Source organism: Acartia tonsa, chromosome 14 (assembly GCF_053477335.1).
Source record: "Acartia tonsa isolate MP-2025a chromosome 14, ASM5347733v1, whole genome shotgun sequence".
NCBI classification, from domain to species: Eukaryota; Metazoa; Arthropoda; class Copepoda; order Calanoida; family Acartiidae; genus Acartia; species Acartia tonsa.
This window is the reverse complement of record NC_137273.1, coordinates 19804937-19821413: the sequence shown is the minus strand read 5'-3', so window position 1 is coordinate 19821413 and position 16477 is coordinate 19804937. Positions and strand designations below refer to the sequence as shown.

General features: G+C 35.4%; 2 protein-coding genes across 2 annotated transcripts; both read left to right on the top strand.

Annotated features, from left to right (window-relative positions):
* The first annotated feature begins 237 nt into the window (after positions 1-237).
* Positions 238-11019, top strand: LOC145305355 (uncharacterized). Its single transcript, XM_080146974.1, has 10 exons — positions 238-279; positions 436-2239; positions 2651-2728; positions 2989-4481; positions 4628-4685; positions 4930-6331; positions 7245-7357; positions 9857-9993; positions 10428-10624; positions 10863-11019. Exons 1-10 carry the CDS (start codon positions 238-240, stop codon positions 11017-11019), a joined length of 5481 nt encoding a protein of 1826 aa, XP_080003100.1.
* A 403-nt stretch (positions 11020-11422) lies between these two features.
* Positions 11423-14531, top strand: LOC145305354 (uncharacterized). Its single transcript, XM_080146973.1, has 6 exons — positions 11423-11543; positions 11868-12009; positions 12353-12497; positions 13138-13284; positions 13611-13682; positions 14216-14531. The coding sequence occupies exons 1-6, from the start codon at positions 11423-11425 to the stop codon at positions 14429-14431; spliced, it is 843 nt and encodes a 280-aa protein (XP_080003099.1). The 3' UTR covers positions 14432-14531.
* Positions 14532-16477: the final 1946 nt, after the last annotated feature.

Here is a 16477-nt window from a genome sequence, read left to right as displayed (position 1 = left end):
CATTTTTTTTAATTTAGGAGCTCTATGCTGTTTTGATGGATGTATCAACCTCTGCTGGAGACCTCCAGCACCTACCCCACCTTCATACCACGAGGAAATAAATTTGTTCATAATGATTTATTGGTATAACAAGTAAATTTTAAAAAAATGTAAAAAGTTACTACGCTCTGGCATTGTGTACAATGATTGTATAAATTTATAGTGAAAGATATAATTTTCTGATTTTTTAAAAAAGAAATGTGTATATATGTTGTTGTTATGGTTATGTGTGAAGAGAGGGTAGAAATTATATTGGCTAGGGAAGGGAAAGGGAAGAAAAAGAAATTTGAAGGAAGAAAGTATTAGTGGAAAATGAATTATGTAGACCTCTAAACCTGAAAGGCAGAAAACTGATTACACAATATTTCAAAAGTATTGAACAAATTTGTTGAACAGGATCCTCAGTCACCAACCTTACTGGACACTCGGTCCCCAGGTAGGACCTACCTGCCACCTGACTCACCAGGCTCCACACCCTACCCACCCTTTCACAGAGAACCCAGCATTAAATTTATACCTCACTCTGTGTCCAGTGCCAGATATCATGAATCCAAATCATTGGAGCCATTTAATTTTGGCAATCACATTGTGCACAAAAGTTTGCCACTACACACACATAAGGAGCCACCCAAAGAATACCTGGAACCAGTAAAGCCTGCGTATACACCCACGCCCACAATTGCACCTCCAACTAAGGGTTATTTGCCACCAGATGACAAAAGATCAGGTTATCATGACAGTATGTCAACAACTTATGCACCTCCTACTAGGGATTATTTACCTCCTAGGGGGGCCAAGCCAGGTTACAAGCATGAAATGTCCACAACATATGCACCTCCTGAAAAGGACTATTTACCCCCTAGGACACCCAAACCACATTATGAAATTACTAGTTATGCACCACCCAAGAAAGAATATCTGCCACCTAAGTCTCATACTCCCAGTTATGATGGAATGTCAACAACTTATGCACCCCCTAAAAAGGAATATATTCCCCCTAAGGATGCTCATCCAGCTCACCACAGCATGTCTACAACTTATGCCCCGCCTCAGAAAGATTACCTACCCCCCAAAACCCCAGAGCCACACTATAAAATGAACAGCTATGCACCCCCAGAAAAAGACTATCTACCCCCAAACACCCCGAAACCCCACTATGAAACACCAAAACCTCACTATGAAATTACCAGCTATGCCCCTCCCAAGAAAGACTATCTACCGCCCAAAACACCTGCTCCTCATTATGAAATGACTAGCTATGCCCCACCAAAGAAAGAGTACCTGACTCCCAAGTCACCAAAACCTCACTATGAGACCCCAAAACCTCACTATGAAATAACAAGTTATGCCCCACCCAAAAAGGACTACTTACCACCTAAATCTCCCAAACACCATTATAAAACCCCTAAGCCTCATTATGAGATGACCAGCTATGCTCCCCCACAAAAGGATTACCTTCCCCCCAAAACACCCAAACCGCATTATGAAATGACAAGTTATGCCCCACCACAAAAGGACTATCTTCCGCCTAAAACTCCTGCCCCTCATTATGAGATGTCCAGCTATGCTCCTCCTGAAAAGGAATATTTACCACCTAAAGCTGTTATGTCAAGTACTTATGCCCCACCAGCTAAAGATTATATTCCACCAAAAAGCCCAAAACCTACATATGCCCAAATGATTCATAGTACGTATGCCCCACCTAAGAAAGATTACCTACCACCTGCAAGCCCAACACCTATTCATCATATCTCACACAGCACCTATGCACCTCCAGAAAAGGAATATTTGCCACCTAAACATTCAAAGCCAAGTTATGAGGACAAGAGACCTGACCATTATGCACCCCCTAACAAAGAGTATCTACCTCCTGCAAGTCCAACACCAACAATTAATCACATTTCCCACAGTACCTACGCACCTCCTCAAAAGGAATATCTTCCCCCTAAGCATGAAAAACATGACTATCTAAGTCACATGTCAACCACTTATGCACCTCCTGAAAAGGACTACCTGCCACCTGACAATCATTCACCTGCTTATTCAGGACACATGTCAACCACATATGCTCCTCCAGAGAAGGAATACCTGCCACCTGCCAGTCCAGGACCTATACCTGATTACAAGGAAGCTATGGCTTCTTATGCTCCACCCATTGCTGACTATCTACCCCCTCAAACTCCAAAACCTTCTTATTCAGGTAAATTTTTTGGTAGCCAAACAACCATAAGATTTATTTCCATAGTTGTAGGACCGAAAAACTTCATCCCTTCATTAGTAGATGGATGTATGTGTTTTTGGGTGTCTTTCCTTCAACTAAAGAATTAATGAATAACTAATCAGTTTAAAAAAAGAATTGTATAAAATACTGTTTTCTTAATGTACAAATGTTTAAAATAATTGAGAGTGAAAAGTTAGAGCATTTTAAATCTTTCAACTTCTGACCTTTTTGAGGCCATAATTCTCTGATTAAAATCAAGAATGACTTTAATAGTGTTACTAAAGTTATTTCATTTAGTATACAACATGGCTTTATTTAACATATGAAAAAACAAACTTTTTTTTCAATGTTAAAATGATTTAGAAAAGTATATTTGGTATCCAAATATAGGTGTGATGTCTACAACATATTCTCCGCCTGGTAAAGAATATCTGCCACCTGCATCACCTACACCATCATACCACCCAGGTAAATTGTATTAAATATTTGATTTCTATGAATTGAAGTAATATGATTTCTATCTGAATTAGTATTTTGTAAATCATGGGAAGGAACTGGTTAAGTACTGGATGCTTTGCCCCTAGCCTCTAGGTGAAGGCAGGAGTTGTTCGAAAAAAAAGCTGAAAACAACCCAAAGAAATTTCTAATGAATCTGATTCCTTCTGGTTCAACACCAGTTCTTAAAGACTGACTAGTGTTTAGTTTAATTTAAAATGTTTTATGCCTAGATGTTCATCATTCTACAACTATTCATCCACCCAACAAGAACTATCTTCCACCAAAGGACTATGGTTACTCAACAATGGCACCACCCAGCAAGAATTACCATTCACCAGAACCACACTATAGCACAACCATCAAACCACCTGTGAAAGACTACCTTCCTCCCAAGACTGATGACCATCATCACAAACCTCACTATGAAGCTCCCCCACATGATGTTGCTGTCTATCACCCTCCAGTAAAAGAATATTTGCCTCCTGTCCCAACTTCAACACCCAAGCCACATATTGTCCACAAGGGCCACGTGGAGATATCTACAGTTAAACCTGGATATCACTCAACCTTCCAACCTCCAGTTAAGGGCTACCTGCCACCCCCATCACCAACACTACCTCCCCCAACTCCTAACAGAGAGTATCTGAGTCCCCTTGAAGAGGTATCATATCACAAACCTGACCCAGAAGTTACTTATCATGCTCCAGACAAACATCATTCTGGAGACCTTACTCTGTGTCCACACTTCAAGCCTTCCAGCTATTGTGAACCTGCTCATGAGTGTTGGAGTCCAGGAGTTCCAGATGAAGATTGTCCACACAATGGTCATTGCTGTTTTGATGGATGCAGTAATGTTTGTCTTTTGAAGAAGGACTACCATACCTCCTACCATAGGCCAAAGCATAATGCTCACAAAGTACCTGGTCATGATTATGTTGAGATTACACCTGACCATAAAGTAATAACAACTGGCAAATATATAACTCCAGATGTGGATGAAATGGTTTACCATCTTGTAAACCTTCAAGATGAACTTTCTGACTATACCGCTCCACCTATTCCAGCTTATGTTGAGGAGAAAATTAGGGATACATATGATACTCCTGAATTGAAACATCATCCTGATCATCACATTGTTGAATCATACAAGCCACCAGCCAAGGAATATCTGCCTCCCAAGAATGCTGTTCACTATGATTCTCCCAAAGAAGTGTACATTGTTCCCAAGGATGATTATCTTCCACCCAAGGTACCTGATTATGCACCTCCTAGTGATCATCATGAAATTCATGAAATAGAATATCATTCACCTAAACCACTTCATGCAGTATATCAAGTTCCTAAGAAGGAATATCTACCTCCTCCACCTACTATAAAGCATGCTGAGGATCATTATGAAAAACCCAAAGATGCATACAAACCTCCAGAGAAAGAGTATTTACCCCCAACACCTGCTTACTCCCAACCTCCTCCACCAAAAGCTCCCATTGAACACTATCATCCTCCAACACTTACTCCTAAACCACTAGAATACACACCATCACCTAAACCTGTAGAACCAATTGCAGCTTATGTGCCACCTCCAACAAAACCACATACTGTAGATTCTTATGTTCCTCCTGTTGAAGCATCATACAAAAGTCATAAAGATGATCATCATGATGTGCATGAGATTAAAGTTCATCCTGTTGCTTCATATGATGCTCCTGATAATCACCACAAGGAAAATTACAATACTTACTAACGAGCTCCACTTTCATTAAATACAAATTTCAAAATTCTAATTATAAATTATTTTTACATTTCCTATAGAGATTTGACTTGTTATCATTATTATCAAATAAAAAAATATTGTAATACCATTTTTAGATTCCCAAAGGATTAAAAGAGTATTTTCCAATTAATGAAGATTACAAACAATATGCAGGTATGTTTATACTCTTGTCACTCTTAAAGCCGCATTTGTTGTGTTTGTCTGTTTTGATACAACTTTTCAGTAGTGAAGCAATGTATTAACATCTAGTAGCTTGTTTAGCCATAAACTTCCTCAAGTATCTAACCTGTATTTAAGTTATTAATAACTACTGTTAACTACTAATGGAAATAATTACCCTTGCTTTTACGACAAATTAGTTTTACGTTTAAAGACTAATTTAAAATTTCCATTTCAGGATTAATACCACATGCTATCAATATTCAAATCAACATTCCTCCAGCATCCGATAGAATAGACACTGGTGAAGACCATTACATTCCACCTAAACCTTCCAAGGGATATGTATCTCCTCTAGATGCTGGTTATAAAGCTCCAGAAGTTATTGATTACCATCCTTCTGTTGAGACATACAAACCTGTAAAGCCAATATATGATCATACTCCTGAACATTATAGTCCACCAAAACCAACATATGAACCTCCAAAGAAGCTGTATGAAACTCCTAAACCTTCATATGATGCACCCAAAGACCATTATGAACATCCTGCTGAACATTATGATGTACCAAAGCCTTCTTATCATCCCGAGGATCACTATTCTCCACCTAAAAATGATTACTTACCACCCAAAGAACATTATGGCCCCCCAAAACCTGAATACGATCATCCCCAGGAACATCCTTATGAGCACTACTCACCTCCTAAGGAAAACTATCTGCCACCTAAAGATCATTATGGGCATCCTAAACCAGAATATGAACATCCTAAAGAACACTATGCACCCCCTTCTCAAGGCTATGAACACCCACCAGAAAACTATGCTCCTCCAAACAAAGGATACTTACCACCAAAAGTGCCAGAATATGAGGACCAACACAGTTACAAGTCTCCTAAATTGCCAGATTATGACAAGAAATATGACCCACCAGCCTTGCCCGCTTACCATGCCACACCTGTACCTGACAAGCTACCCTATGTAGCCCAACCTCACCCTTCATACGATCTTCCACAACATTATCAAATCCCAAATAAAGGTTATTTACCCCCTAAACATGCAGAATATGAACCACCCCACAAAAGTTATCTACCACCCCATGAAGAACCTCATCCAGGTTATAAAGAACCATCATATGCAGGCTATGAAGCTCCATCCAAGGACTACCTTCCTCCAGATCCACACCATGATGGAGGTTATCACCACCCCAAACCTTCTTACAAACCTGAACTTGTTGAATTTTCCCCACCGCATCATGGCTACCTACCCCCTCCAGAAAAACCCTCTTACAAACCTCACAAACCATCTTACAAGCCAGAATTAGTTGAACTAGCTCCCCCACATCATGGATATTTACCCCCTCCAGATAAGCCCTCCTACAAGCCTTCATATATACCAGACAAACCCTCCTACAAACCAGAACTTGTAGAATTAGCCCCGCCCACTGCAGGTTATCTACCTCCACCAGAAAAACCTGGCTATAAACCTTCCTACAAACCTTCAGCTTATCTTCCACCGGATGTGCCTCTAGATGCCAACCTGGCTCCACCAAATTCAGGCTACCTGCCACCGAAGGGGTACATACCTCCCCAGGACACCATTCTTGTTGATCCTGACCAGCTTTTGATAGGCAATGAATCCAGGTAATATTTTTTACTTCCTCTGTGGTTTTATTTCTTTTTGCATCATCCTTCACTTTTTTTTTCTTTCTTTTTGTCTCTTTTTATTTTTGTTTATAACTTAATGCATGTTGTACATTAAGATTATCATTACAAAAGTTTCGCTACAATTTCACACAATAGTTCATGTCATAATGTTAATATATCATCTTAAATTAAACTTTCTCAGCGCTCTATAATAAAAACAAGGATGACAGCATCCATAAGTAGCGAAGCTCAGAAATTATGAATGTATATTATGAATATATTTACAATATACCAGGGTCATCCTAAATATTTGATGAAATATGGAAACAAAAACTTCAAAATCACGCAACCTTTCAAGCACGAAAAATGAAAAATCTAGGAATCGATCTAGCACCACAATTTATAAACAAATCTTTATGAAACTTGATGGAAATATGTAGAATATGAGCATATTCAATCCCTAATAATTTTAGCCGCAAATCCTGAATAGGAATTGAGAAAAGAATAGAAAACCTAAAAATCTAGGAATCGATCTAGCACCCCTATTAATATAAAAATCGTAATAAAACTAATGTAAAATATGTAAAATGTAAATTTAAGCAATCCCTGAAAATTTCAGCCCATTATCTTAAAAAGGAGTTGAGAAAATCAGAAAAACATGAAAATGTAGGAATCGATCTAGCACCCCAAATAACAGACGGATGGACAAAACAATGTATAGATTAGATGTGCATATGTTATAAGAATCTTCACTAAAAATTTCAGCTTTCTATCTTTTATAGGAGCCGAGAAAATCACGTTTCCCCCACTTTGTCTCAGACGGACAGACGGACGGACATTTCGAATTATAGAGTAGCTTCGCAACTAAAAATAACTTAAAAATAAGTATGTGATTTGTTCACTTTTGTAGGTTGTCTGAATATTCTCCACCTACTAAGGGTTACCTCCCACCAGTAGGACATGGTGGCTCCCAATTGTATGAAGCTCCAGAATTGCTCCATGCCAAGCCCAGTTATAATCCAGGTACAAATTTATTGAATTTAATTTATTCTGACAGAAAAAATTATTGTTATTGCTGCAGAACCTAAAAAATCATATTATATCTTTTTTCAACTTTGTGCCCGTATTTTATTGTTATATATTTTTACTCGTGAGAGCACCCTTAGAAGAAATGAGCAGAAAAATAGCCTAAACAAGGCCTTAATTCATAAGTGAAACAGCCTTAAACTATCCCGGGACCTACGTGAAGTTTCCCTAAAAAGTTGAACTCAATCATTTCAGTAGTTATTGAAATCAAATCTTCAGACCAGGGATAAGGGATGGGAAACGTAGGAAAATATTATTTCAGGCCTATTTCAAGCCTAGGCCTATTTCTAGTCTAATAAACCAGTTTTGGGATGGCGCAGTGCTTTGTATAAAACGCTAATAAAAAAGCTGTGTGTGTGTGTGTAGATAAAGTATAGAATCAAATTCAGGTAGCTATTTTAAAGTAAAAAACATAACCTTTTACAAACCTATATATTAATCGCTTTAATGTTAAAATGAAGTTTTTTCTTTCCCAAAATTTTTTTATCTTTTACTTTGGTAATTTGAACTGTCAGAAAGCTATCGTTGGGTTTCCCTCAGACAGATTTTAGTTTGTATTATTTGCATTTTTATTAATGAGTAAAAATTTTATTTGAAAATTTCATTGCTAATTAAAATTCAAAATAAATAAATTAATATGCACTTGGGTAACATTCTATCAAGTATTCTTTGGATACTATTACGTAGTGATATATTTGTACTGTGTTGTATTGTGTATTGTACATATATTAGGGTTGAGGTGTTGTATCAATTCCATATTAAATTTTTAAAATTCAAAATACAACATCTAATTTATAAACTACCAATTGAAAATTCGAAGCTACCTCCTTTCCAAAAAATAATCCCGTTATTTTTGTTTTTTCTATATGGCCCTTTTTTAATGTTTAACTCTAAGCAGATTTAATAATTAAACTGTTTTTAAACTATTTTTAAAAGGTATATTAAAAATATACTTTGACATCTGTAGAATCATACTGCAAAGCCAAAAATGAGAACAATTGCCCACATCAACTTTTATTAGGATTTTAAAGTTTATTTTTTACTATGGATTAAATAATTTTTACTGAATCGTGATGTTTCTTCCCTTTGTAGGTAAAATACTCAGCTTTTAGAGTGTCTTGCTTCGTAAATATTGTATGCAAGTATATAGTAAAGTTAGGTCTTTTGATTTTATCTATCAATACTAATTAAAAATTAATTCTTTACAATATATCAATGAATTAACATAAAAATGTTTCATGTTTATTATACATTAAAACACATAAAAATTGGCTGTAAAGGGTTAAATAAATTAAGATGACAACAAATGTTTATGCAATACAACAAATTTATTTTTGTCACATATACAAATATGATATAAAATAAGATTATTCAAACATATTTTTAAAAATATTTTTAAAAAGTATGTATCTTTTATGAGTAGGGTTTTCATTCTTTTCATTTTTATTAAATAAAATTATTTAATTACGTTTGAAATAAGTCACTTTGTGAAAACACTCTTTCGGAAATTCTAATTTCTAATTGGTTTAAATTCAGCATTATGTTTTTTATTGTATTATGTCAGATTTTTCAATGAAATTGATTGTTTTAGAAAAAAAATTATTTCCATTGAACAGAGTAATGTTTTTTTTATTGTATCAGTATAAAGTGAATTATATAAAATTGTTCACTGAGTTACAATATTACACGAAGTAAAAAAAGACCCTTTGATCTGGTAAAAATGACCAGAGCAACAGTAAAAATTGATTTTTAAATTCCCCAAAAAAAGTTTATTGGGGACTTAATTCAAATTTGGGCTCTGCAGTCTGATTCTATAGGTGTCCTAGTATATTTTTGACCCCCATTCAAAAATAGTTTAAAAACAGTTTAAGCTAATGTGATCTAACACCATTTATATTTATTTTTTAGTAGCAGACGAAATCATTATTTTTTCTATAATTGTCTGCTTCTAAAATTTTCGCCAATTGGTGATTGGTTGTTAAAAACAGGCCGATTCTTATTGGTTGAGAGATATAGCTACTTGGGAGCGTCCGCCAGTTTGATAGTAATTTGTAATAGTTGCAATATCCCTTTAGAATCTAGGCCGGGACCTAATTAATGGCCAGGTTTCCTATCCCTTATCCCTGCTTCAGACAAAAACAAGCTTACTATTTTAACTCTTGATCACATAAATACCTGATTCACTACTAAAGCAGTTTTTTTCAATCAATCCTATTTCTTGACATTATGCCCCTCCTCCCAATCATTTTTAAAATTAAATTTTTGAAGAAAGATATATTTGTAGCTCATGCTAAGGGCTTTAACCCTGCGAGGATCTGTTTAACTGCGTAAAATATCCAGATTTAAAAAAAAATTCCTTTGATGTGTAAATGAAATCCAGGGGAAACCAGAGCAAAAATATATCTATCTAAAAATATGATTGAACTGTAAATTTAGTTGGAGATCTGTTACCGCCCAGATCTGACTATTTGCCACCAAAATTGAAGCCGGGTTTTGAGGTGGTTGAAGTTATTGATGGTCCAGGAGAGGAAATAATTGAAGTCATAGAAACCATTGGCGAAGATATTATTGAAGTAAGAAATTTGGTTTCTTATTTTCATGTATTTTAGTATATAAGCTGCCTTATAATTAACTTTGTCTGCCTGTCAGTCAGTTTGCAACGCTATGGAAGACATGTGGTTTTCTGGGCTGGTTTTTAAGATAGATAGCTATTTTTTTCTGAAGATTCCTATACCAATAAGTATTCAGTTCGTAATATACTTTGTCCGTCTGTCTGTCGGTTCTGCTTCAAACGATATAAATCCTATTTTTCTCTAAAGGTTTTGTAAATTTCATAGTTTTATTTCCTTACTCTTTATTTTTCTTTTCTCAGACAACTGAAATTCTTCTATATAACTCATTTTGATCGTTTTCCATCGATTAGATTTTTAAAGCTTGTTATTCATTCCTTAATTTAATAATACCATAATTGTGTACTTGAAGTTAAAGGTTCGATACCATGTTTTAGTTTGACGCAGGCGCAGGACCATCAGCCAACTACATAGTCCCTCCCACCCCCTCAGACTACCTAGTTCCCGGCACCCCATCTGACTATCTGCCCCCCGGGGACCCTCCCCCACCCGAACTTATACCTGACATTGATGAGGAGTTGATCGAAGTTGTTGAAGTGAATAACCCACTTACTGCTTCAAAGCTTAAATATAGGTAACCTTAATTTTCATCCTTAATTAATGTAACAGGATGTTTGTCTGATCTGGGTCTGTTAGTTTCTAATAAACCCGAATGTTTCTCCTTTTTAGGAGCTTATTATAGTTCCAGAGAAAGTTTTAATCTATTTTGGGAAGGACACCTCCCTTTTCCTAATAAAAATAGGCCCTTGGGTTTTTAATATTAGAATTAAAGTTGTACCCCCTTTTTGATGATTTTTACTTTTAAATTTTAGCGCACCCCCACCAAGAAAGCTACCAGTGCCCGACCCAATCAGATTCAACAGCCACAGCTTACCCCCCTCGGAAGACCTGTCTGATGTTTATATTCCACCCAAGACTGCTAATGATGTACCCAGCAACTTCTTACGTCCAGGAAAGATACTTTATTAATGTTTAGTAAGAACTTTCAGACAACAGTTGTGCAATCAAAGATTCCCTCATTCGCACATCTATAACAAAGCGACTTAGTTACAACAGTTTTATGGATAATTTTTCAGTATAGAAGCTACGATATAATTCACTTTGCCTAAACACCAGTCCGTCATTCATTAACGCTATGGGAAAATTGTGATTTTCTCGGCTGCAATTTAAGATAGACTGCTGTTTATTTTGGTGAATATACCCCTTACCAAACCAAGCATTCAACATGCAATTTTCTTGGTCCATCTGTTTGAGAGTCAAAATAATTTTATATTCTTTATAAAGGTTTCATGGTTTGTTTTTCTACATATGGTCTGTATCTTACTTCGTTGGTGTGTCCATCCATGATTTTTTTGTACTTCCCTACTTATGTATGTTATCATCCTTGCTATTAAAGTATTGTTCACCACTAGGAGAAATTGGATCTATTGATGATACTCTGACAACTGATGATGATCTTATCAACTTCCTAGATGAAGAGCTTGAGAGTTTAGGTAATCATTTAGAGGAGTTTCTGTCAATAAATTGTGCTGTTATTATGTTGTCATAAGTTGATGTAATATCAACAAAGGGCACATTTTATCAAAACCTAAAAACTTTGAAAGTAGCATGTCGATATCCTATCAGCTAAACTAAATAGTTTTACTAAAACTATATAGGTTACATAAACCCTTTTATTTACTTATTAAGGCAAAAAATTTTAACATGATTTTTTAATTCTTGGTGTATTAATTTTATCTGCATATTAACAACTTGCAGTTAAAAGCAATTTTCATATCGGTTTAATTTATCATGTATAACAAATTCACAATGTTTAGGTTTACCACGACCTTTCCTTAGCCAGGGAGCTTTCCTCGGACTTGCCAAGTTTAGAGATCCTAATGATGCAGTGGAGAATATCAATAATAATGATTCAGATAGAGACAGAGAACAGCTTGATAAGGATAAAGAGAAATTAAGGTGATTAATAATATCCAAGCTTTATTACTTTTTTATCGGGTCGTCTAACAAACTTATTATTATGATATTTAATTCTTTTGTTCATTATGGAGGATTCTCTAGCTAAAAATAAATGATGTTTCAGTAGGGCTCATTAACAGTTCTATATAAAGGGAAACTAATCGGTTTGTAAGCCATACTTGAATAGTTATTACTGCATCGCTTTATAGACAGGCTTCTGCGGATATTAAAACTGAAAATTATAAGATGAATTACTGTTTTTATAGTCCAGTTATAATTCAGTGGTTATTGATCGGTTTTGAAGCTACGCTGGAAAACATATTAAACCAAACTTTTTACTAAGGGATGAGAACAAGTTTGAGAAGTTAGTTGTACGGCCGACCAATGAGATTCCACTACCTCCCATGCCGACAGCTGCACCTGAATTTATACCAATAGCAGAAAGGCTCAGCCCAGAGGTTCTAGCAGAACTTAAGCTGCTGAATAAGGTAATATCTATCTAACAGTCCTTCTAATTATCTATCTTTATCTGAATTTACATCTATTTTATATCTAGCCTAGAAATTATTGCTGAACCCAAATTGTTGAATAAGTTAACATCTATCAGTCAAGTTAGCCCCCCCCCCCCCAAAAAAAAAAATAAGCTTGGACGTCCTTGCATCTATACTCTCATTGAATAAACTATTTAACAAATTGTAATTATCCTTCTGATTATTTATCAATATGTTGATTTAATTATCAATTTATTCTTCCATCCATCAACTAGCTGTAGCACTGTGGCTTTTAATATGGTTTTCAATGGTAATGTTTTCAGAGAGGAGTAGAAGGATTTGCCTCCATTTCATATCAGTTAACATTCAACTAATGCATATGTATGTCTCAGAATTGATATTATAAAGTAAATGTATAGAGGGGCCGGCATAGTCCACAAGGCTTTACTGTTTTTGTATTGGATCTTTGAAAACAGCTATTAGCGTCCGAAATATATACACAGCCGAATCCCTACAAAACAACAGAAACAGAAAGTAATTTTTTAGCAAACGAAAAGGGTCTCCACCACTTGGGCCAGATTTTGTTTGGATTATACATTTATAATCATACATTTATTCAATTAATTTTTTTATCCAGGTGAGTGGAATGGTTGGAAACCCCGGATTTATTCCTGGCAAGGCCGGAGTTGACTATCCAGATTTCAAGATCATACCCGAGACAGACTTCACCTGCCAGAACTTCCTCCTACCTGGATTCTATGCAGATACTTTCACATCCTGCCAGGTTAGAATTATTTTAGGTTTTTGTTACATATACAGGCACTTAATTAAATCTTTTCATCTGATTTTTGGAACGATGATTTATAAGAGAACAAGGGTCTATATTTTAAGCGCAGCATCTTTGTAATAAAATCTTAAAAGGAAAGTATGTCCCTTAACAGTACCCTGCATTTATGCAATTGTGCAAAAAAATTTTATGTAATTGCTATGACCTAAATATGATTATTAAGTTCTGAAACTCTAAGTTGTTAATGTTCGTTTATCATACCGTTTTACTCTTATTTAATTTTACTCTTATACCTAGTTGTTTTCATCTATGTTAATATTTAGGTGTTCCATGTTTGTGAGCAAGGAGAAAGACAATCATCTTTCCTCTGTCCTAAAGGAACAATTTTCAATCAGGTAAACAGTTCCCAGGGATATCAAGGGATAAGACAGTGAACGATAAATTTATATACATCAGCAATGCCAATAAACAATTACTGGTTTAAAAGTTTGGACACTACAAGTCGTGAACCAGCTAATAATAACTTAATAAAATTTCCTTAAGTTCATGATCAAACTAATAAAAAAAAACGCCGTAAAAAAACTTTGGGTGCCAGTGTGCAGTAAAAATGGTATAAGATTACCTTATGCTTTTGTCTGAAGCTAATTATCTCGGAAAATTTTCGACTTAAATTTTTGTCCTTTTTAGGGAAGCTTTGAAATATCTTGGGAATGAATTTGGGAATTAGGCTATTTATTGAGAGGGTGTTACCCTCTCCCAAAACAGTTATAAACCTTCCCAGGACCTATGAGAAGCTAAACTGTAAAAGAGATACATATCGGTTCAGCGGTCATAGAGGACCTTCCATTCACACAGACCTTGATCCTGTTACTTTTGAAAAGGGATTTACTACTGGAAAACTTAATTAAAATCAAATATTTGTTTATAGAAATTCCGCGTGTGTGATTGGTGGTACAACGTGAAATGCGAGGACGCGTCAGAATTCTTCGACCTCAACCTGGACGTCATGCTGCTGGAGGGGCTCGAGTCTGGCCCCAGAAACGTTGTCGGGGACTTTGAAGAGTCCCTGGGTGATTTGTCCGCCCAGCTGGCGCTGCTCTCAGATCTAGACTTCTCGTCTATGCCAGATTTGGCGGATTTGTGATCTTCCAATTGGAGCATTTTGAAAAAAAAAACTATTTCTTTTTAAATTCACACTTCAAATATTGAAATAATAAAACAAAATAAATGAAACCCTTTCACCTTGTCGTATAAAATATATAAAAAAACAGTGGCGTGTAAAATCTTTATGGATGGAAAAAGTGGATTTTAAGAGAGGTGTTGACACCCCCTTGCACCCCTATACCGCAAACTACTGGTCCCAAACAGGACAACAAATATGTGATAAATGCAGAAAACATTTTTACAGTGCAATACTTTATAGACAGCAGCTTAATGTAAAGTTATATAATTGTTATACAATAAGATACAATTTATACAGTTATTTGTTAAAAATATGGTCATTAATAGAAGAACGTGAAAAATGTTAACCTTAAATAGGTTGGTCAGTTACAGTTGTGGTTTTTGGGGTTTTCGCCTTTTTTTCGGGGATTTTGTTGCAATTTTTATTTATTAATGTGGCAATTTTGTTAATATTTACCATACAAAATCCGCGAGTCGGCTCCTATTTTTTTCTGGCTCCCAATATCGAATCTCATATGTATTATAGTAAAGATTATAAGCAAATTTACATATATAATCCCAGAATTTTGGGAGCTAAATAATTTCTTCAAAGGCGATTTTTTTCAAAGATTTTTGGTGTTTAGGAGCCATTTTACAAATCTGATATGTAACGGTAATAAAGATGTTAAAGATAAGAAAGTATTGTTTATAAATAATCATAAACTTAGTAAAGTTTAAGTTTTATTGAATGCAAAAATTCACCCAATCTCTTACTTATATTAATATGAAATTTAAATTCAACTGGAGCAAAACCAGTTAGCAAAACCTAACTTCTTTGTTTATGAACGGATTTCAAAAATTCTTTCACTAAACCCAGGGTGGGGAGGTATCGAGTGGGGTTGATGGGGGAAGAGGGGGGCGACCTCACCCCCCTAAATTTTTTCATTTTTTGTTTCTTAACCAATTAAAAAAATTCTTTCACACATGACATCACCAACCCCCGGAGAAAGAGGGAGGGGGGTGGGAGGTATTTCCCCCTCTCCCCACATTTTTTTTAACTTTCTTGTTTCTTAACTTATTTCAAAAATTCTTTCACACACGTAATCACCAAACCTCAAGGGAGGAGGGGGGGAGAGTAAGTCCCTGCATTCCTTAATCCAAACCTCCTAACACTGCGGGCAAACCTAACCTTAACTTAACACACCCTAACCTCCCTTTTCTGGACCCTGCGGGGATCTCCAATCCTACAGGTCTTTATTTCCAACCCTGTAGGAAACTGCTTAACCATTACTTAACCTTACATAACTAAACTAAAATGACAACATTCAGTAAAGTAAATTTAAAAAAAAACAGACGAATATTGAAATAGAGAGTAGCTGCAAATTAGCCCTCTTTACTTTAAATAAAGAAAACTTAAAATTTGTCGTTTTTTTTTGCTTATTGCTTCAGGGAGGAGACAATGGAATGTAAATTCTTCCCCCCCCAAAAAATCGTCTAATTTGTCTTTACGTAGTTGGTACTTTCTTATGATAAGATGGGATATTTTTTCGGCATTGACTAATCACTCCCTGTTGTAATCTGAAAAAGTATATTTCATTTTATTAGAAAAAGTAGCCTTTTGATACTGCCTCGTTGTTGAAAATTTTAATTAATACCTAAACATTTCCCGAATAAAAAAAGTAAATAAAAGATGCTGCAGTTTTTAATCGCATGGGATGTCAAAGTAACCAATTTCATTGAAAGGCAATACATTTTTTAAACAGTTCCCATGGAGGAAGGATTTTCTTCATTCTTCATCATACAGGGAGGGAACATTAGGTTGCTCATTACTCTAGTCCCCAAAGTTTTATAATAACGTTTTTTTATTTGTAGGTGTAATAACTTTGGGGATTTCTTAGAATTTTATATAGCTTATCCCTTTAAGTCTCTGAGTTTATGGCTAATATACCCATTATAAAAGTTTCCGTTTGCTAAAATCAATAGATTTATTGCTTTAGATGGTTATTCAGAAACACATATTAAAAAAAAT